This window comes from Oncorhynchus mykiss, chromosome 15 (assembly GCF_057628025.1).
Source record: "Oncorhynchus mykiss isolate SJ-2025 chromosome 15, ASM5762802v1, whole genome shotgun sequence".
Classification (NCBI taxonomy): domain Eukaryota; kingdom Metazoa; phylum Chordata; class Actinopteri; order Salmoniformes; family Salmonidae; genus Oncorhynchus; species Oncorhynchus mykiss.
The window spans coordinates 18103383-18130029 of NC_143036.1; the positions used below are offsets into that span (position 1 = coordinate 18103383).

At 42.8% G+C, this 26647-nt stretch overlaps 1 protein-coding gene across 2 annotated transcripts in view; it reads right to left on the bottom strand.

Moving 5' to 3' along the window:
* Positions 1-26647, bottom strand: part of LOC110489717 (polypeptide N-acetylgalactosaminyltransferase 11) — a 56444-nt gene that overhangs the window by 15857 nt on the left and 13940 nt on the right. For both annotated transcript variants that reach the window (XM_021562503.3, XM_021562504.3), the window contains exons 2-10: positions 18821-19117; positions 17910-18033; positions 16233-16399; positions 15798-15923; positions 14093-14342; positions 12274-12391; positions 9546-9698; positions 4772-4990; positions 2742-2846 (exon numbers count right to left, since the gene is read on the bottom strand). In XM_021562503.3, coding sequence (XP_021418178.3) covers positions 2742-2846; positions 4772-4990; positions 9546-9698; positions 12274-12391; positions 14093-14342; positions 15798-15923; positions 16233-16399; positions 17910-18033; positions 18821-19079 — 1521 coding nt within the window. In that variant the 5' untranslated portion in view covers positions 19080-19117. The remainder of the gene's footprint in view (positions 1-2741; positions 2847-4771; positions 4991-9545; positions 9699-12273; positions 12392-14092; positions 14343-15797; positions 15924-16232; positions 16400-17909; positions 18034-18820; positions 19118-26647) is intronic.

The window sequence follows — 26647 nt, forward strand, 5'->3', positions numbered from 1 at the left end:
TTTCATAAATTCTCTGATCGCGCCCTCTGGATTATTGGATGCATCCTCAGGAATACCAGAAAAAAAAAAGGGATTTTTCACTCATGCTACAAATTTGTATGTCTAGCAGTGTCTCCTTCATCACCCTGTTTTCCCTGAGTAGACAATTCATGTTGGAATCGTGTATTTTTACCTTGGCTGTGAGTGTCTTGTTTTCTCTTTGGCGCTTGATAATTTCACTCTGGCTGAACGCCAAACTCCCCCTCAGCCCTGCTACCTTCTCACACAAATGTTCCATTGTTGCATGGATTCCAGCCAGAGCACTAGCCTCTAAGTAAATCGTCCGTGTCTGTAGATGAATCTGTTTTTCTTTTTTTTTGTCGGGTTAAAGTTATTTTGTGAGGTGGTCGGATCTTTCCACGAAGGAGTATGTTGTTCATCCATAGCGTAAAGCTGTTGGTACTCGTCAATTTCCCTCAGGATCTCCTTGGTATCCAGATTGGCTCTATACTGCAACCAGTTGTTTTACGAAAAGATAACAAAAGTCTTTCCCACCACGACGACAAGTGTCTGTAGTACAGCCAGCTAGCATTCGCGGAATCCACGCAAAACGAATGCAGTCCCAGCCGTAAAGGCTAACTGCATTGTGGAATCCTTAGTAACAAAACTTTAGTTTGGATTAAAATCCATTTAATGGAGAAGTTTTAATGTAAACAACAAACCGAGTGTAGACAGTACAGTGTCCTGTTGCGCGCTCTGATGACGTCTCTCTCTCCAGAGCTGTGCGGGTGTTGTTGCTGACACTGCGGGGACAATCAGCTGTCTGTTTCGTCTCCCTGTAGCGCTGTCTCAGTACAATTTATTGCCCTGGCCACATCTGTAGTCCATATGCCTCCTTTCAGCATGCCTAAGGCAAGTTCACGCAGATGAGCAGGGATCCTGGGCATCTTTCTTTTGGTGTTTTTCAGAGTCAGTAGAAAGGCCTCTTTAGTGTCCTAAGTTTTCAAAACTGACCTTAATTGCCTTCCTGTTAGTGTCTTAACAACCGTTCCATAGGTGCATGTTCATGAATTGTTTATGGTTGTTTATACCTTTTTACAATGAAGATTGTGAAGTCATTTAGATTTTTACAAATTATTTTTTGAAAGACAGGGTCCTGAAAAAGGGACATTTCTTTTTTTGCTGAGTTTAGTATTGTCTCAGGGGGTGTGAATACTATAGGTAAATGACATTTTTCTGTATTTAATTTGCAAAAATGGATAAAAACATTTTCACTTATGTGTAGCTGGGGCCGAGAAGCTGTTTTTTTTTATCTCAAGGCCATTAGACTGTTAAATAGCCAACACAAGGCGTCTTCCACCCGGTTATGTAACCCTGTACCTTAGGAGGCTGCTGCCCCATAGACTTGCATTCACTTGCCACTTTGATAAATGGACCACTGATCACTTTAATAATGTTTACATATTTTTGCTTTACTCATCTCATATGTATATACTGTATTTTAGTCTATGCCACTCTGACATTGCTCATCCTAATATTCCTTAATTCCATGATTTAACTTTTAGGTTGTGTTTGTTAGATATTACTGCACTGTTGGAGCTGGAAACACAAGCATTTCGCTGCACCCACAAAAACATCTGCTAAACATGTGTATGTGACAAATAATATTTGATCTGCTTTAGATGGGTGAGAAAAATCTATATTTCATTCATTTTGAATTAGGGTTAGGGGTTAGGGTTAGGGTTAGGGTTAGGGCTGTAATACAACAAAATGTGGAATGAGTCAAGACGGTCAAATGTTGTACAGACCCGAGTGAGGAATGTAAAGTAATCTACTACAGAAAGACCATCACCTTATGAGAATTTCATAGAAATGGCAGAATTTCAACTTTAAATACTCCCAATATTTATGAAAAACAAAACTACTTCCCAATATATAATACTTCATTTTTGGATGTCAACATTTCACTCCTCACTTGTCAGCAGACAATTTCCCAAACACCCGTTCACAGCGGAAGTTGTTGACCTCATCGTGTACCCGAAGACTCAGTGCCGCAGAGGGGGAGGGGTTCAAATGGAAAGAGAGAATACAGAAAGCGAGAGAGTGGTCCGTATGAGGGAGAGCAAGAGGGGGAGAATGCGTGTCACAGTGCAGAACTGCAGTAGCTTCAGCCTCTGCTGAACTTCTACCCGACACACACAGGGAGTGACTCATTCTGCACCATTTTTTACACACACAGGAAAGTGGAGGACCTAATGGAACAGTCATTTTCAGTTGAATGCAGAAAAGATGGATGACTCTTCCAGTAAGTGTGCACAAAACTAATCTCTGACCATGAGATCCTGGAGTGAGAGGAGGTACTGGTACAGTTCATGTACATCCAGCTCGAGATACTACACTTTAACCATGTGGCCAAGGTACACTCTTACAAAAGTAATTATGGCCAGAAGCAGTTGAAATAGATTAAGGATACGAGGATGAAATGGAATAATTTCACGTTCTAACCCTAACAGGCCAGGCTTGTGTTATGGTTCTATCGTCACTGTAGAATGTCATAGGCCGACATCATTACTAATGACTTGTATTGTCATTGTCCGTGTCATGGAGACGCGAAGCAGAGTCAAGTACTATGGTGCATTCAAGACAACTGGGAACTCTGGAAAAATATGAGGTGAATTCATGGCAGAGCTCTAGAAAGAGACTCGAGTTGGACGACCATTCAAAAACAATTCCCAGTTGTTTTGAACACGCCATTACTTTACCTGTTCTAGGTTGTGTGTGTCACAGGCCCTCAGCACCACGGCACCCCCCTTCTGGCTTGGCCTCCCTTGAGCCACCAGACACTTGTCAGCCTGCAGGTTCCGCAGCTGAAGAGAAAAGGAGAAGGAAGAGGTTAGAAGTTGTATTCTAGCTCATGTCCCATGTGGCTCAGTTGGTAGAGCTTGGCACATGCAACACCAGAGTTATGGGTTCGATTCCCATGGGGCACCAGTATGAAAATGTATGCACTCACTAGTATTTTTTTTTATACCTTTATTTAACTGGGCAAGTCCGTTAAGAACAAATTCTTATTTACAATGATGGCCTAGGAACAGCGGGTTAACTGCCTTGTTCAGGGGTAGAAACGACAGATTTTTACCTTGTCAGCTCGGGGATTCAATCTAGCAACCTTTCTGTTACTGGCCCAACGCTCTAACCACCAGGCTATCTGCCGCCCCAAAACAACACCCACCCACTAGGACTAAGTCGCTCTGGATAAAAAAAAATGTATTGCAGCCTGACTCCACATCTGAGTTTTATTAATGTGATTCTGGAAACGTTACACACAGCTTCAGGCAATGTAAGACCTGATTATCTGTGCAGTGCTACTGCAAAGAATATGCCAAGTGAATATGTGAAGAACGTCCAGAATAAGGCACTGAAATGCACAATATACCAACACCCAGCCACGAGGGCGGCAGGTAACCTAGTGGTTAACAGCATTGAACTAATAACTGAAAGGTTGCTGGTTCATATCCCAAAACCAACTAGGTGAAAAATCTGTTGATGTGCCCTTGAGGAAGGCACTTAAAGCCAATTGCTCCAGTAAGTCGCTTGAAAAAATGTGGGGATTATCTCAATGCTTTGCACCAACTGCCTCATTGCTAAGTTTGCCTAGTTCCATAACTTTATATCTTCAGAAACCAAGCATTTTAAGAATTCACCTATGAATGCATGATCTTTCCTTCCAGACTAACTAGAATATGAACGTTCTCTCTGGGAGACTGACGTAGCAGAGCTGTTGGTTGTTTGACTTGCAATACATAACTCCTTTCCTATTAGTCTTTTTGAAGCAGGATAACTTATCTATTCCTGAGTTCTGAGCTTCTAAGTGGTTTGTGTCTGTAACCTGGGGACTCCTTAATGACATGTGCAACACCACATTGCCCCCTGCTGACTGGATATGGCATTTATTCCATTTCATTCAATAAGAAAAGCGTAAGGTGCAGTATGTTGTAATGTTGTATTGATTATTTTTGCTTTCCCTCAGTTTTTGAAGAATGTTCAGGTATTTCTGCATTGCATTCTTAAATTCTTTCTGACCTTATCATATGAACCCCAAACAACCACGTGCAGGAACATGGGATATTGTTAACGTTTACAACTTCTGATGCCCTCTTGTCCATCAGGAAGCAGCTGCTGTTTATACACATTGAAGGTGCATCACTCACAGTTAACAAGCAACTTTATTTAATGTTCAACTATAGGGCTATTTGCGTGTGAAAGATATACAGAGTTACAGCTTAAATCAAAGAGATTGAGAACATACATTCTATTCTTTTTCATTTCAGGTGTAATTTTTTGGCCTCTTTGGCAAGGGTTGACCGTCAACAACACATGGCTCTATTGGTGAAAAACAAACCGTGTAAAAGTAATGGCAGAAAATTGTCAGTTCCCAGCTACTTAAGACAAAATCCGGGGGTGGAGAGTGATGCATCTCTAGAAGAAAACCAATTGGCCTCCTTTTGTTACACTAAATTGCAAGTGAAGTGCTGAAGTTTGAACAGTGTTATTTTGAGGCATGATGTAGCGTACAATATAAGTGAAATGACTATTTCTATGGTGGACAGTAGCATAGCTCTAGCCTGGTCCCAGATCAGAGTGTGCTGTATGGCCAACTCCTATGATTGATGCGACCATTGGCTATAAAGCACAAGTTCAACTTTACTTTAGTGGGTTAGTGGAGAGAGCGAGTCTACAGCGGTTTAGAGTGACAGGGGGCCGGGGCTTTTAGCCAGCTGGCCTATCTTACCCGGCCTCTTTCCAGCACTTTGGGCCTGCGGAGACCTTTGTTGACGAACACAGGCTGCTGAGGCTTGTTGTGGGTTGAGGCCACCTGCATCTCGGGGTAGATGGTGTCCAGGTACCACTTGAAAGAGTGGCACTGCAGCCGTTGGCGCACCGCCTGCCGCTCGCTGATGTCACCGTAGGCGCGTTCCCGGAGCTCCGGCCGAAGGTTGAAGTACTGCTCCTGATTGGACGAGACAAAAAAATAGGTGAGGTTGATTGCTATAGCTGCATCTCAGTTGTCTGTAAAAACACATGGTTTACTAAAGTTAGTTTGTAAACAAACATGATCAGAAAAGCTGAATAAACCACTAGCTAATAGTAGTGCAAGACTCAATAATTCTTTGGAGGTAAGATTCAAATTGGGCTAAGCAATAATAAAACCAAGATGTTTACCTTGATTGAGAATCTGTTTGATACATCCTGATTTGGGCCAGCTGTTTACATAGAAAAAAATCATGTCCCAGTTCCAGATTAGTGTGGTGATGGAGAAGCCAGAACCCTAACCTCATCTTAACCCTCTGGAAGATTTCAACACTACTCTGCTGTACTAAGAATTCAGTGGGGGGGGGTGGCAATTTATGAATCACACTCTTAGTTCAAATGTACTGTATATCATTTCAAAGTGGAAATAAACAAATGGAAGTTGGGGAAAGAGCACAGAAGAGCGACTACACGGCAGCATCCATAATCTTCCCGGAAACAGCGGCACTCTCGTGGATGTCTCATGTGCCCCTAAGGAACCAAGATGTCCAAGTAATAATGATTAACTATTAACTAATAATATTCAAGGCCTCTGTGCACACTGCTTAGTTTGGTAACAATAACCGTCCACACACTGAGGGGGAAATGAGAAAGCAAATTCAGACTCAATCGTTGTGAGACGATGAGGTGTGTGAAAGGGAGACCACAACGGTATTAGCTTCCTTTCCAATTAGATCGGCAATTTTCAGTCCGTGGAAAGCAATTATAGCTCTCCTTTGTAGCTTGGAAAGGAACAAACATCACTGTGCTGATCAAGACATGGAGCTGAGAGTAATTAGAAGAAATCCTTTGCTTATGACCATAGATGGCTTGGAGGCTATAATAGAAGCCTCTGGGAAAAATAAGGTGTGAAAAGGGATTTCTTCAGATCAGTGGTTTTCAGTCTTGGCTATTACCTATTACAGGCCACCAGCATGGAATGGGTGACTTAGGACTGAATTTCAATCGTGTGTACTAGGGCTGCGTGATATGGCCACAGTATTTTAGGTTTTTGAATAATACAATTTGTAAATATTGTTTATGAGCAGTGCATGGTAACACATTAAGTGTTATTTTATTTAACCAGGTAGGCTAGTTGAGAAGTTTTTAATGTCTCTCTCTCTCTCACACACACAGCAAGACAAAAGAGCTGATCATGGACTACAGGAAAAGGAGGGTCGAGCAGGGCCCATTAACGTCGACAGGGCTGTTGTGGAGCGGGTCAAGTGTTTCAAGTTCCTTGGTGTCCACATCACCAACGAACTCATTGTCCAAACATACCAAGACAGTCATGAAGAAGGCACGACAACAACTTTTCCCCCTCAGGAGACCTTAAAGATTTGGCATGGGTCCCCAGATCCTCAAAAAGTTCTACAGCTGCACCATCGAGAGCCTCCTGACCAGTTGCATCACCGCCTGGTATGGCATCTGACCGTAAGGCGGTAGTGCATATGGCCCAGTACATCACCGGGGCCAAACTTACTGACATCCAGGTCCTATATACTAGGCGGCGTCAGAGGAAGACCCAAAAAATGGTCAAAGCGGTAAGCGGTACCGGAGCGCCAAGTCTAAGACCAAAAGGCTACACCAAAGCCATAAGACTGCTGAACAACTAATCAAAATGGCCACCTGGACTATTTACATTGACAAACAGTCTCTCAGTCAAACAGTTTTTACACTGCTGCTACTCGCTGTTCATTATCTATGCATAGTCAAATTACCTCGATTAACCTGTACCCCCACCCATTGACTCAGTACCGGTAACCCCTGTATATAGCCACGTTATTCTTATGTACATTTCTAGTGTTACCTTTTGATTGATTTTATTTTCTAATTGGTGGATTTTTAAATTGTTTATTTTATTAATTATATTTATTGAATGGCATTGTTGGTTAAGGGCTTGTAAGTAAGCATTTCACTGTAAGGTCTACACCTGATGTATTCGGCGCATGTGACAAATAACATTTGATTTGTATTAGCTAGCTAGCTACCCAGCGATTAGCATTAGAGGCTAACACAATTTATTTTAAACCACAACTTGCTAAAAAAATACAAACTAGCTGTTTGCAGAAAGTAAGATACATAAACCAAACTAATAGTGTAGCTTCCATTTTCAGGCCACCAGACTCTTAAAACAGTCATCACTAACTGGCCTCCGCCCAGTAACCTGCCCTGACTCTTAGACATTGTCACTAGCCGGCTACCACCCGGTACTCTACCCTGCAACTTAGAGACTGCTGCCCTATGTACATAGAGTCATAGAACACTGGTCACATACTGTTTTACCACTTTATACAGTGCATTGCGAAAGTATTTCGGCCCCCTTGAACTTTGCGACCTTTTGCCACATTTCAGGCTTCAAACATAAAGATATAAAACTGTATTTTTTTGTGAAGAATCAACAACAAGTGGGACACAATCATGAAGTGGAACGACATTTATTGGATATTTAAAACTTTTTTAACAAATCAAAAACTGAAAAATTGGGCGTGCAAAATTATTCAGCCCCCTTAAGTTAATACTTTGTAGCGCCACCTTTTGCTGCGATTACAGCTGTAAGGCTTGGGGTATGTCTCTATCAGTTTTGCACATCGAGAGACTGACATGTTTTCCCATTCCTCCTTGCAAAACAGCTCGAGCTCAGTGAGGTTGGATGGAGAGCATTTGTGAACAGCAGTTTTCAGTTCTTTCCACAGATTCTCGATTGGATTCAGGTCTGGACTTTGACTTGGCCATTCTAACACCTGGATATGTTTATTTTTGAACCATTCCATTGTAGATTTTGCTTTATGTTTTGGATCATTGTCTTGTTGGAAGACAAATCTCCATCCCAGTCTCAGGTCTTTTGCAGACTCCATCAGGTTTTCTTCCAGAATGGTCCTGTATTTGGCTCCATCCATCTTCCCATCAATTTTAACCATCTTCCCTGTCCCTGCTGAAGAAAAGCAGGCCCAAACCATGATGCTGCCACCACCATGTTTGACAGTGGCGATGGTGTGTTCAGCTGTGTTGCTTTTACGCCAAACATAACGTTTTGTATTGTTGCCAAAAAGTTCAATTTTGGTTTCATCTGACCAGAGCACCTTCTTCCACATGTTTGGTGTGTCTCCCAGGTGGCTTGTGGCAAACTTTAAACAACACTTTTTATGGATATCTTTAAGTCTTTCTTCTTGCCACTCTTCCATAAAGGCCAAATTTGTGCAATATACGACTGATTGTTGTCCTATGGACAGAGTCTCCCACCTCAGCTGTAGATCTCTGGAGTTCATCCAGAGTGATCATGGGCCTCTTGGCTGCATCTCTGATCAGTCTTCTCCTTGTATGAGCTGAAAGTTTAGAGGGACGGCCAGGTCTTGGTAGATTTGCAGTGGTCTGATACTCCTTCCATTTCAATATTATCGCTTGCACAGTGCTCCTTGGGATGTTTAAAGCTTGGGAAATAGTTTTGTATCCAAATCCGGCTTTAAACTTCTTCACAACAGTATCTCGGACCTGCCTGGTGTGTTCCTTGTTCTTCATGATGCTCTCTGCGCTTTTAACGGACCTCTGAGACTATCACAGTGCAGGTGCATTTATACGGAGACTTGATTACACACAGGTGGATTGTATTTATCATCATTAGTCATTTAGGTCAACATTGGATCATTCAGAGATCCTCACTGAACTTCTGGAGAGAGTTTGCTGCACTGAAAGTAAAGGGGCTGAATAATTTTGCACGCCCAATTTTTCAGTTTTTGATTTGTTAAAAAAGTTTGAAATATCCAATAAATGTCGTTCCACTTCATGATTGTGTCCCACTTGTTGTTGATTCTTCACAAAAAAATACAGTTTTATATCTTTATGTTTGAAGCCTGAAATGTGGCAAAAGGTCGCAAAGTTCAAGGGGGCTGAATACTTTCGCAAGGCACTGTGTGTGTATATTGTGTTCTTGTCATGGCTCATCCTATAACTACTGCAGTACACACCTTTTCTATTCATATATTGTCTATAAACACACACCCTTTACATATTTATTTATATTCCGGACTCTGACATTGCTCATTCTGATATTTCTTGTTTGTTTTCTGGATTGTGTGTGTTGGAGCTAGAAACATAAGCATTTCACTGCACCAGCAATAACATCTGCAAAACTGTGTACTTCATCAATAAACATGGATTAGATTTTTAAAGAACGCTTGTGGATTTATAGTAAGGAGCAAAGTGGAAATAATTATCGTTGTCACCATCTTGTTGTATCGGCAGCATTGACCATGCAGACACTCACTGTGAGTGAATGGCAAGTGAAATGGTTGTGACTCGTGGTAGAGCACTCTGGGATTGGTGTGTGTGGAAGGAGAAAGACGACCCTGCGTAGCAGCATAGCACATTAAACAAACCAAACATTAAAAATACCGTTATAAAAAAGTAAAAACCCCAAACTGGTCCATGCATCAAATACCAGTATAGAGTAAAATACGCTATACCGCCCAGCCTGTACTACTACTCTGTACATGTACCTTGTATTCATCCATCCATACGTGGGCCAGGCGCAGGGAGTTGTGGGCCATGGTGTCCTGACCTCCGGGTGACCCGTAGGGCCGGCGTTTACGAAATATATGACCAACCCGCGAACAGGGAATGATCAGGAGCTGGCCCCCACACATCCAGATCTGAGAAAAGACAAATGCATTGTATTAACACACATTCAGCCGTTCAGAAAATATTTTAATTCTTGGTTTGAGCGCCAGCGCACTTCATCTAAGCTATATTATATGCATGTTGTGAATAACGTCCTACTGTAGACCACACACACATTCATGACTGAGCTTCTATATAGAAAAACTCAAACCCCTTTTACTTAATCCATGCAGGAGCAGACTCTATGGCCAAGTATACCACTATGAAGATGACTCTACAAACTTGTTGAATGCATTTGCAGTTTGTTTTGTCCAAATACTTACAACACCTTCAAATGGGAGGGGGGGGGGGGTGCCTTTAAATAAAGTGACGTTCTGTAAGATCGCCTCAATTTATCTCAAATCACAAATGCTGGAGTATAGAGCAAATATTCAGCGTTTTAGCTTAACTGTCCAAATAAATATGTAGGGGAGTGTATAAAGTCTGACCAAACATCAGCTCCATTTCCCATAGTACAGAGCCATATAGTTCATGTAATCTGACAATGTTTCACATACAGAGCTTTCGGAAAGTATTCAGACCCCTTCCCTTTTTCCACATTTTGTTACTTTACAGCCTTATTCTAAAACTGATTACATATTTTCTTCCCTCAATCTATTTGGACAGTTAAGCTAAAACTTATAATTTGTCTCGATACTCCAGCATTTACCCCATAATGACAAAGTGAAAACAGGTCTCGATTTTTTTTGCAAATTAGGGAAAAAAAAGAAAAAAAATCAGCCTTATTTATTACATAACTATTCAGACCCTTTGCTATGAAACTCGAAATTGAGCTCAGGTGCATCCTGTTTCGATTGATTATCCTTGAGATGTTTCTACAACTTGAATAGTCCACCTGTGGTAAATTCTATTGATTTGACAAGATTTGGAAAGGCACATCTGTCTATATAAGGTCCCACAGTTGACGGTGCTTGTCAGAGCAAAAGCCAAGCCATGAGGTCGAAGGAAATTGTCCGTTGAACTCCGAGACATGATTGTGTCTAGGCACAGATCTGGGGAAGGGTGCAAAAACATTTATTCAGCATTGAAGGGCCCCAAGAACACAGTGACCTCCATCATTCTTAAGTGCAAGAAGTTTGGAACCACCAAGACTCTTCCAAGAGCTGTCCGCTCGGCCAAACTGTGCAATCAGGGGGAAAAGGGCCTTGGTCAGGGAGGTGACCAAGAACCCGATGGTCACTGACAGCTCCAGAGTTCCTCTGGATATGTGAGAACCTACCAGAAGGACAACCATCTCTGCAGCACTCCACCAATCAGGCTTTTCTAGTAGAGTGGCCAGACGGAAGCCACTCCTCAGTAAAAAGGCACACGACAGCCCGCTTGGAGTTTGCCAAAAAGCACCTAAAGACTCTCAGAACATGAGAAACAAGATTCTCTGGTCTGATGAAACCAAGATTGAACTCTATGGCCTGAATGCCAAGTGTCCCATCAGTACAAGTCTCTGAATGTCCTTGAGTGGCTCAGCCAGAGCCCGGACTTGAACACGATCGACCATCTCTGGAAAGACCTGAAAATAGCTGTGATGACCCCCATCCAACCTGACAGAACTTGAGAGGATCTGCAGAGAATGGGAGAAACTCCCCAAATACAGGTGTGAAAAGCTTGTAGCGTCATACCCAAGAAGTCTCAAGGCTGTAATCACTGCCGAAGACGATTCAACAAAGTACTGAGTAAAGGGTCTGCATACTTTTGTAAATGTGATATTTACATTTTGTATTTTTAATACATTTGCAAAAATGTCTAAACCTGTTTTTGCTTTGTCATTATAGGGTATTGAGTGTAGATCAAATAAAATGTTAATGTTTAATCCATTTTAGATTAAGGCTGTAACGTAACAAAATGTGGAAAAAGTCAAGAGGTTTGAACACTTTCCAAATGCACTGTACATAACGTTTCCTAAGTGAAGAAAAATATACTGTACTCTCTTTTCAAATAAGGTAACATAGCAAGACATGAGAAGGTAGTCTTGCCAAGAATATTCAAACAGGACTGGAAGAGAAATGTCCAACTCTGATGTGGTAAAAGTAACTAAAAACTCTTGAGGCGAGAAAGGAATTTTTGTTGTAGAGATTCATGTAGCCAAGCCAATATATAGTTGCCAGCCTGCGGCGATCCAACTCAAATGGAACAAAACGTAATATAGAGAAATAAACTTGCCTTTGGCTGTCAGCTAAAACATTTTACTTAATTCTGTATTTTTCTAAGGGGAAGAAAAGCTTGACTTTGCCAGGGCAAAGCCTTAGACTAACTGAGCCAAAACGTGGGTAAATAAACCAAGTGTCTTGAGCTTATGACGTGTGGTTGACGTGTCACAGCTCATTTGACCAGGTGCATCTGTGCTCCCCACCTAGTTGATTTGGCACCCCTCCTAAAACGGGAAAAATATGTTCAATTGAAAGGGTGGGTGTCACTTTGGGAGCATCTGTACCCTGCCTAAAAATAATATGAAGCAGACATGTTGTGTATGTTATGTGACAGAGTGTACACACTACGGAGACGGACTGTGTCGTGTGAAAGGCAGTGAGTATGTGTGACCCTTTTATTTACCCGGAAGGAGATTTCAAGGTTCTCGCCGCCCCAGATGTCCATGCCGCTGTCGTATTGGCCCAGCTCGTTAAAGTACTTCCTGTCCATGGCAAACAGACCACCGGCCATGGTGGGGGACCTGGGGGAGGGGGAGTAAGACAGAGTGTGAGTCGGCATTGTCGTTACATCAGTATCCTTTAAGGTAGTACCTGCAGCGCAACCACTAATGTGAGAAAACAATGCCTCTGGCTTCTAGTCAGGCTAGTTAGGCTGTGAGATAATTACTGACAGAGAATGTTTTTTTTCAATGGAGCCATCCGTTTGACAGATCGCCAGAGGTGATTGTCCGTCAAAACAAATAACACAACTCCGGCCTTTGGGCGTATCCAACTCTTCAGAAAATAATTGACTTGAATTTGACGATGACGGACCATGATGAATGCGTATCCGATTTAATGCGTTTTCATGCATCTCTGTGTGACCGTAGGCTTATGTTCTTATGGAAAGCCCAGAACGCAAGCATTTGAGCGAAACGGAGAGAAATTGAAAGAGATTGTATTTTTTTTTTACACTAAGGGGTGTCCGAGAAAACCTTAAGGCTAAAGCCGGCAGACGCCATAGTAATGGATTGAAAGCGCGCAGGCGTCCTACTATGACCACTAATTAGCTTTCACATGACTCCATAACAAGGGGATGGGAACACAACTCTATATCACATGGGCTTTATTGATATCAGGTTCATGCACGCTGAAATCAAAACAAATGGGGGGGGGGGGGGTCTGAGCTATTCCCAATCAATTTGAGAATTAACCCTTTATACTCTATGGAATTGGCCTATATGGATGCAGAAATATGAAAACATATGCATAACATTGGTAGCAATATAAAGGGAAATTATTAGACCAAAGTTGAGACAGCAGTTCCCCTGACAGACTGAATCCAAACAGCACACTGATTTTATGTGCATTTTACATATACTGTACTTTGACATATTTGTTGAATATATTCTGGATACATTCAGTAACAAGAATATTCATGGTAAGTGTGGGGTAGGTGCAACATAAGACAAAGTAATGACAAGGGTTTGAGTGAGATGACTAATTTGCACTAATTTGATGACTCAAGAGTTTAACTATAAGGTGTTTTTTTTTTTATCTCTCCTAGCTGTGCTGTTGAGGAACTAGAGCAAGCATACTTGTAGTTGTTTTGAAAACAACCCTGCCTCCTCACTAGCACACAATTAATGCTGTTTAAGCAATCCAAAAGGTCCATTATAAATCGCAATCTGGGTCAGGTGAGCATCATTTGAAATCCTGTTCTATTGCCAACATGACCAGCTAAGTTCTAAAATACAATAGTACAGTTATGCTTTCATAATACAATTTAGGGAAACAAGATCATAGTTTTGTTGAGTGCATTCAGGTGCATACTGGTTCCTCTGCATCTATGATGTGGCAAACCTAGCTTGGAGTTTGCGCTGTCTAAGTGACATTCCTGGGGATAAGGCCAATCGATGGCTGTAATTAAACTATAGGCATTTTAAAGCGATAGAGATGTCTACTCCATGGTTCACTCTGGCCTTGCAAGTTGCCTATGTTTTGACCAGGGCCCAGGCACTCTGAGGCAGCTGGAGAGAGAACAGAGATACGGATGAGCAGATAACGACTGTCTCGTCTTTGGAATGGGGCAGATTGGAACCTCTCAGAGGAACGTATTGTTTGTCTATTTAACCATTAAATATAGAAGTTGTTGGCCTTATCCCTGGGTTCAGCATTTTCCACACCTTGAGCAAATCATATATTCCCGACAAGGTCTGGTTGGTTTCCCGCCAGGAGGTTACCTGATGGCGCCCAGTGCTCCGCTGGGGCCGTTGAGCTCTGAGGCGGGCACAGGGTCCCACTTGAAGTGCAGCCCCCAGTTGAAGCCCCCCCGGACGATGGGGGAGGGGCTGTAGGCCAGCGTGTCGGCACTAATTATGTCGATGACGGGACACACCACCGTCTTGCGGTCCCGCTGGATGGGCGCCAGCAGGGGCGATAGCCACGCCTCGTTTACCTCGCAGTGGCTGTCGAGGAACACCAGCACCTCCCCTTCAGAAAGTAAACACCAAATCAGGAGAGAGGATGGAGAAGAACAGGGAGAGGGGTGGCATGGCCAGTGTGGATGTATTCGATAGAGGACGACCAATTATTATTTTTTTTTTACCTTTATTTAACTAGGCAAGTCAGTTAAGAACAAATTCTTATTTTCAATGACAGCCTAGGAACAGTGGGTTAACTGCCTGTTCAGGGGCAGAATGACAGATTTGTACCTTGTCAGCTCGGGGGTTTGAACTTGCAACCTTTCGATACCGATTAATCAATACTGAATGAACACTTATTTTAACTTAATATAATACATCAATAAAATCAATTTAGCCTCAAGTAAATAATGAAACATGTTCAATTTGGTTTAAATAATGCAAAAACAAAGTGTTGGAGAAGAAAGTAAAAGTGCAGAGCAAGGATAACAACTACTAGAAGGCTCAGAGCGAGTGACGTTTGAAACGCTGTTAGCGCGCACTAACTAGCTAGCCATTTCACTTCGGTTACACCAGCCTCATCTCGGGAGTTGATGCCATAAACAGCGCAATGCTTGAAGCACAACGAAGAGTTGCTGGCAAAACGCATGAAAGTGCTGTTTGAATGAATGTTTACGCGCCTGCTTCTGCCTACCACCACTCAGTCAGATTATATGCAACGCAGGACACGCTAGATAATATCTAGTAATATCATCAACCATGTGTAGTTAACTAGTGATTATGATTGTTTTTTTATAAGATAAGTTTAATGCTAGCTAGCAACTTACCGTGGCTTACTGCATTCGCGTAACAGGCAGTCTACTTGTGGAGTGCAACGAGAGAGATGCAGGTCGTTATTGCGTTGGACTAGTTAACTGTAAGGTTGCAAGATTGGGTCCCCCAAGCTGACAAGGTGAAAATCTGTCGTTCTGCCCCTGAACGAGGCAGTTAACCCACCATTCCTAGGCCGTCATTGAAAATAAGAATGTGTTCTTAACTGACTTGCCTAGTTAAAGGTATTAAAAATAAAAATAAATAAAAAATCTGCGCCCAAAAATACAGATTTCCGATTGTTATGGAAACTTGAAATCGGCCCTAATTAATCGGCCATTCCGATTAATCGGTCGACCTCTAGTATCCGAGAGGCAAGATATCTTCAGTGGTTCCTGGGGTTAGAGGTACACATCTACAGGGATTTGACATTTGCACGTACACACACACTGTTCAATCACACAACACTGTTTACACACACACACTGTTCACACACACGCACAGTTTGCGCAGACACACACACGCACTGTTTGCGCACACACACACACTGTTGGATTCCTCTGTAGCCTCTTCCTCTCATCCTACTGCAGCTGATCATAATACAACAATATTACTTCCGTGTGGAACTTGACTAGACAGTAAACATAGGGATGCAGGTAAAATAACTGCCTCATATGTTACATTAGTGAGGAGTTATGGTCTCGGGAGGGCTCACCTGTGGCATGAGAGGCCCCTATCATCCTCCCTCGGATCAGTCCTTCTCTCTTCTCGTTGCGGACCACCTTGACCTTGCCCTGGAGGTTGAGCTGGACATAGATGTCCAGGTCTTCCTTCAGGTCAGCTGTGGTGGAGGGAAAGGACAGAAGCTTTCAGATGGAGCTCAGTTTAATTTATACAGGTAGATCCTATTGAGATCCAAGATCTTTGACTTCATTTACACACAGGCATTCGATAACGTCAACACAATACAGTAGCCTACGTTTGTTCACCAACAAGGTAATTGAAGCATGCACACTGTAGACGGATGCACACAGTCCACGACAGCATCCAATCATTTACTGGGCCTTGTTATAGTCTACCTGGCTCAGGCGAGCCTGAACAAAACCCAAGAGTTCACATCCTAAATAGACAACTGAAAAGAGCAGCTTGCCTAGTTCACTGCTGTCATCCACCAGTATAATCTCATGCAACAAGTAGGCAGGCGTGCGATCTAGGACGCTGTGCACGGTGCGCAGGAGGGCGGAGAACGCCTCGTTGAAGAAGCAGATCACTACGCTGGCCGTGGGGAGGGACAGAGGATAGATTCCATCTCGGCACCTGAGAGACAGAGGGGGTGGGCGGGGCCACCAACACATATTAGCCAAGTCCTGGGTGTCACAACAGGGACCATAGACATTGCATCTGTCCCGTTATGGGCAGCACCATCGAGGCTATAGTACATTTTCTTCTACTACTACTTCTAGGAGTTGGTAAACAAACTGAAGCCATCGAGAGTGTGTTGTTTGATCAGTTATAAAGTCAAGGCTGGCCATTTCACTGCCACCTGCAGTTATGGAATGTTTCCTCACTAGTATCATTCATTGGCTGATCTCTTCTGGTGACATGTACGGAATTAAGTGATCCTTCCTTTTAGGAAGTTCCACCGTGTTGACTACTTCAAAATTGTGAAAAATTCAATGGCGCTGCCCACGCTAAAACTGTATTTTGGGCACTAGAGTCCTATCTAGGTATTTGACAGGGACAAACATAACTAGGATCATTATTCACCATCTTTAGTAATGGCATGCATAAAACTCTCATGCTGTTTCACTGTGCAGCTTGGAGTGAAACATTTGGATCATGACGGTCACACCTACAGAGCTTTCCTCAACCTTGTGAAAGCCTTGCCCCTTGGAAACATGAACAGTTTTTACCCTTTGCTTATGTAGCATATTATGCCTCAACTACTCACCCTCTGCCCTATCCTAACATGTCTGCTGAGTAAGCAGGATTTACAAACTCTTAAAACCACCTGATTGCACCAATCATTGTCAAGACTGACCAAGCCAATTCGTTTTTGCATTTACAAGCAACTAATCTTAACAAATAACATGTGGTAATACTCCAAGCTGCAGGTCTACTTGTTAGCCTCAGACCAGTGCTAAACCAAATCATCTCTAGACAGATGCCTTGTATTTGGATTTCATAGGGGCAACAGGGCAGGCAGAGAGAGATTGACATAATTTCCCATTTAACCTTTGGCTACCGTTGCCCTTCATGATGGCTTGCAAAGAGCTGCGTCGGTGTCAGCCGTTCACTCTCACAGAGTCAATAAACCCAAATATATGCCACACTCACACGCTGTCGCTCTCTCACTCACCTGTCGTCCCTAGTGTCGGGGAGGTCTCTCACTCACCTGTCGTCCCTAGTGTCGGGGAGGTCTCGCACTCACCTGTCGTCCCTAGTGTCGGGGAGGTCTCTCACTCACCTGTCGTCCCTAGTGTCGGGGAGGTCTCTCACTCACCTGTCGTCCCTAGTGTCGGGGAGGTCTCTCACTCACCTGTCGTCCCTAGTGTCGGGGAGGTCTCGCACTCACCTGTCGTCCCTAGTGTTGGGGAGGTCTCTCACTCACCTGTCGTCCCTAGTGTCGGGGAGGTCTCTCACTCACCTGTCGTCCCTAGTGTCGGGGAGGTCTCTCACTCACCTGTCGTCCCTAGTGTCGGGGAGGTCTCTCACTCACCTGTCGTCCCTAGTGTCGGGGAGGTCTCTCACTCACCTGTCGTCCCTAGTGTCGGGGAGGTCTCTCACTCACCTGTCGTCCCTAGTGTTGGGGAGGTCTCTCACTCACCTGTCGTCCCTAGTATCGGGGAGGTCTCGGTGGAAGCCCAGTCGATTGCTGATGAGTATGTTGAAAGCGTGCTTGTGATAGCCCATGTCTCGAATCTCCTGGTCTTGCTCATTAAAAATCATACCTGAAGAGGAAAAGACAGGATGGAGAGAAGAAAAAAGGATGCGCGCTTGTGTCAGTATGAAGATTTTATTGATGCATCCACTACTGGGGATGGTTAGACTGGTCCACATTGCCATGGTAACACAAGCAGCCGTCATCCTGAGTGGGTAGAAATGGCTTTGCTTAGTAACTCCATGGAAACAACTCACTCAACAGCCATGAAGGCCACACTCCAATCCAAAGACACTTCAAACATGCCTTTGTATTGCTGCAATGCACAATGTGTTTCTTTGCGCCTGCTTCGGACAGTTAAAATGCCAACCGAACCTGCTCAACGATAATGCGTAATGAATTATGGTTAGCTTGATTGGTCCTGTGTTTCTCACTGTCCAGCTCCAAATGGGCATTGACGCATAAAGGCATCGTGGAATCGCCTAGGCTACACTCTGGAGCCGATCGTTTTCACATCACTCTGCCTGCCTGTTGAATGTTTCATTAGTTGACATGGGAGCAAGCCAACACGACAAGCATCCCTTGGGGACCAATGAATAATACAGACCTTCAAAATGTCCTAACCATTCGAGAATCTGTCATGAGTACGAGTGAGCTTGTGGAGCTTAAGCTCATCATTCTGGATGTGTGAAACTCTGAAGGCAATGCAGCTGGTTATGAGGCAGGTCACATGAGCTTTGTTAAACTGACAACCATTTATAAACTCCTATCATCAGAACATTCCTTCTCACATACACCCCTCCTAAATTCTGTACAGAGATCTTTTTCAAGTTTCATGCTCTGAAGGGCTCACTTACCCATCTCCGGAGAGAGATCGGCCTTTTTGTTGCCTCTTGCTGCAGGGACTGCCTTGATGCCTTGCTCTTGGCCTCCTCCAGGGCTTCTGGTGAAGCGTGATTGGAAGCGTTTGGCCTGGGGCCCATGGATGGGAGCATTCCTGAAGGAGGGCCGGCCGCTGTCCTGGCTCAGGCTGAAGTAGAGGAAGAGCAGGACGGACCAGGTCACAGAGGTGAAGAGGCAACCATAGCAGAAGTAGCGCAGTGTGACGCTGCCCATGGTAGCACTAGCATTGTCGGCGGTCCATGCTCAGGCCCCTGTCGAGGAAACCAGAGGCGGCAACAGGTTAAAGGTCTAGATCAGGGATGGGCAACATTGATGGAGGTGGGGGCCACAAAAAAATGGAACTCATCGTGAGGGGCCGTACTGACTCCATTTTAGCGCCCCCCACCCCTTGACAGCGGAGAAGAAGAAAAATGTTTTATACCTGCACTTTTTGCCATGCATGGTAGAGAAAATATGCACTTTACAGCTAAATGCATGCCATTTTTTTGGACATAAAGAAATAAAAAAGGTATAGAAACCTAAGGTAAAATGTTAATTTTAACAGATTGGATTCTGCCAGCTAATGAGGCAGACTATCCCTGTTAAAGTCTGCTTTAACTCATGTGACTAGGCTTGCAAAGTTAGTTTTATGGAGAGTAGCCAGAGAGTGTATTATATCCACACCCAAATAGGAAAAACCAGAGGGCGACAGACGGAAAGGCAGGGCTCCAAGGTGAATTTGCTTGGCAGCAGGGTTGATCAGAAAACATTCGCTTTCTGAATGATCAATTTGTAACCTGAGAACGATGCAAACGTGTTTAAAATATGCATTGTTATCGACAGCGTTTACAGGGTTAGTGATATAATAGATCATCGGCATACAGCAACACTGTGCTCTTCACCAGCTCGGTGGATTCCAGTGAATTATGATGATAATTTTAAGGCCAAGGAAAGCGGTTCTATGCAAAGGAGATGCCCTCTGGAGAGGGGGAAGTATTTTGAATGTTGGTGTGTATGCTAGCCGTAGGAGCAGAATAGAGCAGACATATTTCATTAGATGAAATTGGACCAAAAACAAAATCTTAAATAATCCCACTCCACCTGGTCAAAATAATTCTCTGCATCTAGAGAAACAATTTTGCGGTCTGGAGAGATAGGAGAGTAGAATGTTCAAAAGCCGGCGTACATTGGAAAACAGTTGTCACTCTTTGATGAAACCCGTTTGATGATCAGATGTGACATCCTGAAGGCACGGTTCCAACCGGCATGCTAGAGCCTTAGCTAATATTTTAACATCAGCGTTCAAAAGTGAAATGGGCCGATATCTACCACATTCCACCGGATCTTAATCTTTAAGTATAAGTGAGATGGAGGCTTGAGTTACGGTCGGGGTCGGGGGGGGGGCCCTGTGATAACGAGTCGGTGAACATATGTAATAGTAATGGGGCGAGTTGATCTGAGAAGGTTTTATAAAAATCGACAGGGAAAACATCAGGGCCTGGGGCCTTGACACTTTGCATTAACTTTAGAACCTAAATGCGGCTGGCCAAAATGCGGCTGGCCTCGTCACCATATCCGTAGTTCGTCCCCTTTGTTCATTGCAATTCTACACATTTTGCCGTAGGGTGGAGGCAAATATTTGCCATTTTTAATATGATAACTGATATTCAAATGTGCCCCACGCCAGTCGGTAATTCAACCATTCTTTCTGCAAGTTTACATAGCTGGCACCTAGACTATTTTAGCTGACATGGGCTAATTGAGTGACGGCTGATGCACAACCACATTTCATAATAGAAAAGTAGAATACATAAGGTGCTAACTCTCAACAGTATGTTGAGACACCGACTTAGTTCCTAAAAAAAACTACAAAGATATGTTGGTCCGCAGGCCTACAAAAAGCGGGGAGGTTCTGCTGTGCATATAAGCAGTTCTGCTGTGCATATAAGCAGTTCTGCTGTGCATATAAGCAGTTCTGCTGTGCATATAAGCAGTTCTGCTGTGCATTAAGTGAGTTCTCCAAAACTTCAATGAACTCAGATCTGGTCAATAATCTCTATGAATAGCCTGAACTTTATAGACAAACACATTAAAATACATTTTCCAGATGAGGATTTTACAGCTATTTATAACCCACAAACATCCCAAATAATTTACACCCTACTCTTTTTCCCCCCATCCCCGGCAGAAAAACAAGGAATTTCAGATATGTGCGTTTTAACCAGTCTGGTTGGAATTATGTGGGCTTTTGGCACTGCATTCAAATATATTTACAAATCTTAAGAGTAACATTGAATACAACAAAAGCACCAAGCCTGGGGGATTTGCACCAACACAATTTCTGTCAGATGAGGACAGCAGGGTGGAAACAAGGCGAGTCCACTGAAAAACAGACTACGGCCTAAGCATGATTAATTGGTGACAAGACACACACCGACGTCAGTGTTGTTTTGCTATGGCACTTAGTGGCTCGTTAGTCAGACCAGTGAAAAGGAATGTCAAGAAACACAGCTGAAAATGGGAAGATGAGCAGAGGAATAAAAGACAGACACTGACAGACACAGAGTCATTCAGAAGAACAATTGGGAGAGATGGAACAAGTGCAAAGCCATAGGTAGATAAATATGGAAGCTGTAGCACTGCATGTGATGAAAGGATTAGACCATGAAATAATAGGCCTACATATTACAGAGTAAGCGGTAAAGTTCCATACGACATCAAGTTTAGCTTTCTAGCACCGATAGACAGAAGATTATGGAGTCTAAAGGAGGCCTGGGTCACATGGCCAAAATGGCATACATACAGTTGAAGTCGGAAGTTTACACTTAGGTTGGAGTCATTAAAACTCGTTTTTCAACCACAGGTATTGGAGTGGCCATCACAAAGCCCTGCCCTCAATCCCATAGAACAATTGTGGGCAGAACAAAAAGTGTGTGCGAGCAAGGAGGCCTACAAACCTGACTCAGTTACATCAGCTCTGTCAGGAGGAATGGGCCAAAATTCACCCAACCTATTGTAGGAAGCTTGTGGAAGGCTACCCAAAACACTTGACCCAAGATAAACAATTTAAAGGCAATGCTACCAAATACTAATTGAGTGCATGTAAACTTCTGATCCACTGGGAATGTGATGAAAGAAATCATTCTCTCTACTATTATCCTGACATTTCACATTCTTAAAATAAAGTGGTGATCCTAACTGACCAAAGACAGGGAATTTTTTACTAGGATTACATGTCAGGAATTGTGAAAAACGGAGTTTAAATGTATTTGGCTAAGGTGTATGTAAACTTCCGACTTCAACTGTATGCCAACTTTGATGATTTTTTCTCAATTATGCTTTTAGATACAAAATGTCAACAATCCTTCCGCCAAGGGACTATATGGTTTACATTTTGGTAAATCATGGTCCTTTTTTGTCCTGGTTTCATGAGGAATCACTCATTAGGCCTAGTTGAAGTGGACAGACTCACAGTCTGCCAAATGCTACAGGAACGACACAAAGTGCAACATGCTTTATGGCAAATCCATGGCCAACCTGAAGAGGTGAGTCATGTGGCTTGGGTGGTCTTAGCGGTTCGTGCCGCCACTCACAGCCCACATGTAGCCCCACTGCCTTTTAACCCAAAAAGAAGACATTGTTTGAAAGAGGTGGGAATTGTTTTTTGCAACAGCACATCTAGGTGGTACCAAAGTATGAGAAAGAATCCCAATACTTTCTACTTTCGTAAATAAACAAAGGAAATTAGTAGGAATGCAACAATATCGGAATCGGACGATATTAGATAAAAATGCCAACATGATGTTTAGTTAACTCAGATGTGCAAAACCGATGTCAAAGCTGACGCGCACACCGATATGACGTAATGACGCCATGTAAAATGTTGCACTACAATGTGCAACACAGCATTCCTAACCTAGCCCACAATGTCTGCTGTGTGGATCGAGCAGTCAACAAGTCCAGCAGTCATTTGAAAGAGGAAGAAAAAAGGAGAAATGCCCTGCTGGAGTTACACAGTAATAGTGTCACAACTGACATACTATGTAACGCCGTTTGGGTCTTTACGGGTCAAAAAAACGCATCAAATAAGCTTTTAATTTGACACGTCAAATAACAGTTCCATTATAGAATGTTGTGGGTTCTGAATTTGCACGTGCAAGCCAAGCGTCACCACTACTATCAGTAGCACTGTCAAAGCTGTATAAAAGTCTGCAAACAAGCAAACACTGGCCATGAACGATGTGTTTACAATACCGCGTTAGTAATAAAGCATTATTTGTTTGACTGCAACTTCTGGAGTAGCTAGCTTTAGCTTGCACCAATTCAACCAGCCTGAAAACAAATGACCAGTAGAAACTGCAGTCATTTTCATTATTTTAGCAATGATTTAGGAATCCTTGTGAGTAAGTATTAGCTAGGTAGAACTTGTTTGCCTATTGAAATTGAACTTCAGTACATGAAAATAAATATCTAGCCAGCTTCTTAATTAACCCTGTTGCCCGAAGCTAACGTTATAAGCAGCCAGCTAGCTAGCTTCATCTGGCTAGTGAGGCTCGACTGGACCAAGTTATGTATTGTGAAGCTAGCCACAATAAGGATTAGGCACAAGTGGAATTTGCATTTGCCTTCAAAATAAAAGCACCTCTTTGAAAGTGATGCAGAAGGTTACAATTGGTGTAATCAAGCCATATTTAGACGAGATAATGTTAAACAAGGTTAGAATGTGAAGCAATGAAACGGTGTATCAGACGACTCAGTGACACCCACAGACCAAAACCGTGAAGAGTTTACGCAAAGATTAGTGTTGTAGCTCTTATCACGGGACTGTGACAAATCGCCTATCATGTGTATTTATTGACATTCATATTGCACTGTACAGCTTTATCTAAATATTGGGGATCAATGATATGGGGTATCAGTCTACTCAATACCCAAGATATATAATTTTCCCCCCAGAGTTATCAGACTCCAAAACATCCACACAGTATTGTTTTTCCTCAGGAATAGTGTTCAATACACATAGGTTGACAATAAATGAGTCCCGCAATAAGGGCTACAACGCTAATGTTCTCTGGGTGGCACTGAGTAGACGGATACCCCATGTCATTGATCCACAATCCATAGGTAAGGCTGTACAGTGAAATTAGTATGCCCCTAATGCAATTCTAAAGTATAATACATCCAGTGTGATTAACAGATTGTCAAATTAACAAATTGTCTTTTGTTGATTTTATATAAAACATTCCAACCTCATTTAGCATGAGCTATTCAATTATGGCATAATTCTACTATTTGTATTCATTTGCATCACTGTCAATGACAAACTTTAATTTTGAAGACTAACCGCAAAGTCCACTATTGTGGCTAACCCTTATTGCTAGATTCACATAGATGGGTCTGACCACAATTAATCAAATAAAAGCTCTTAGAAATTAGGGTTATTTTAGATGACACCTAGCTAACTATAGCTACTGAAACAGATGTCATTCTGTTATGTTTTTGGGGAAGATTGTTTACATCCATAAGCTAGCTAGCTTATGGATGTAAACAATCTTCCCCAAAAACATAACAAAATGACATTGTATGTATATATATATATATATATATACACACACACATACACTGCTCAAAAAAAATAAAGGGAACACTAAAATAACACATCCTAGGTCTGAATAAATAAAATATTCTTATTAATTGTTTTTTTCTTTACATGGTTGAATGTGCTGACAACAAAATCACACAAAAATGATCAATGGAAATCAAATTTATCAACCCATGGAGGTCTGGATTTGGAGTGACACTCAAAATTAAAGTTGAAAACCACACTACAGGCTGATCCAACTTTGATGTCATGTCCTTAAAACAAGTCAAAATGAGTCTCAATAGTGTGTGTGTGGCCTCCACGTGCCTGTATGACCTCCCTACAACGCCTGGGCATGCTCCTGATAAGGTGGCGGATGGTCTCCTGGGGGGGGGATCTCCTCCGAGACCTGGACTAAAGCGTCCGCCAACTCCTGGACAGTCTGTGGTGCAACGTAGCGTTGGTGGATGGAGCGAGACATGATGTCCCAGATGTGCTCAATTGGATTCAGGTATGGGGAACGGGCGGGCCAGTCCATAGCATCAATGCCTTCCTCTTGCAGGAACTGCTGACACACTCCAGCCACATGAGGTCTAGCATTGTCTTGCATTAGGAGGAACCCAGGGCCAACCGCACTAGCATATGGTCTCACAAGGGGTCTGAGGATCTCATCTCGGTACCTAATGGCAGTCAGGCTACCTCTGGCGAGCACATGGAGGGCTGTGCGGCCCCCCAAAGAAATGCCACCCCACACCATGACTGACCCACCGCCAAACAGGTCATGCTGGAGGATGTTGCAGGTAGCAGAACGTTCTCCACGGCGTCTCCAGACTCTGTCACATGTGCTCAGTGTGAACCTGCTTTCATCTGTGAAGAGCACAGGGCGCCAGTGGCGAATTTGCCAATCTTGGTGTTCTCTGGCAAATGCCAAACATCCTGCACGGTGTTGGGCTGTAAGCACAACCCCCACCTGTGGACGTCGGGCCCTCATACCACCCTCATGGAGTCTGTTTCTGACCGTTTGAACAGACACATGCACATTGCACCCTCACCAACTTCAAACATCTGCTATCTGAGCAGCTAACCGATCGCTGCAGCTGTACATAGTCTATTGGTAAATAGCCCACCCATTTTCACCTACCTCATCCCCATACTGTTTTTATTTATTTATTTTTCTGCTCTTTTGCACACCAATATCTCTATCTCTACCTTTACATAACCATCTGATCATTTATCACTCCAGTGTTAATCTGCATAATTGTAATTATTTGCCTACCTTCTCATGCCTTTTGCACACAATGTATATATAGACTCCCCTTTTTTCTACTGTGTTATTGACTTGTTAATTGTTTACTCCATGTGTAACTCTGTGTTGTCTGTTCACACTGCTATGCCTTATCTTGGCCAGGTCGCAGTTGCAAATGAGAACTTGTTCTCAACTAGCCTACCTGGTTAAATAAAGATGAAATAAAAAATAAAAAAAAATAAAATTTGTGGCCTGCTGGAGGTCATTTTGCAGGGCTCTGGCAGTGCTCCTTCTGCTCTTCCTTGCACAAAGGCGGAGGTAGCAGTCCTGCTGCTGGGTTGCTGCCCTCCTCAACGTCTCCTGATGTACTGGCCTGTCTCCTGGTAGCGCCTCCATGCTCTGGACACTACGCTGACAGACACAGCAAACCTTCTTTTGCCTCAGCTCGCATTGATGTGCCACAGAAGTGTGATTGACTTGGAGTTACATTGTGTTGTTTAAGTGTTCCATTATTTTTTTGAGCTATATATATATACACATATATGTGTGTGTGTGTGTGTGTGTGTGTGTGTGTGTGTGTATATATATATATATGTATGTGTGTATATATATATATATATATATATATATATATATATATATATATATATATATATATATATATATATATATATATATATATATATATATATATATATATATATATATATATATATACACACACACATACATACATACATACATACACACAGTGGGGCATAAAAGTATTTAGTCAGCCACCAATTGTGCAAGTTCTCCCACTTAAAAAGATGAGGCCTGTAATTTTCATCATAGGTACACTTCAACCATGACAGACAAAATGAGAAGGAAAAAAAAATCCAGAAAATCACATTGTAGGATTTTTTATGAATTTATTTCCAAATTATGGTGGAAAATAAGTATTTGGTCAATAACAAAAGTTTCTCAATACTTTGG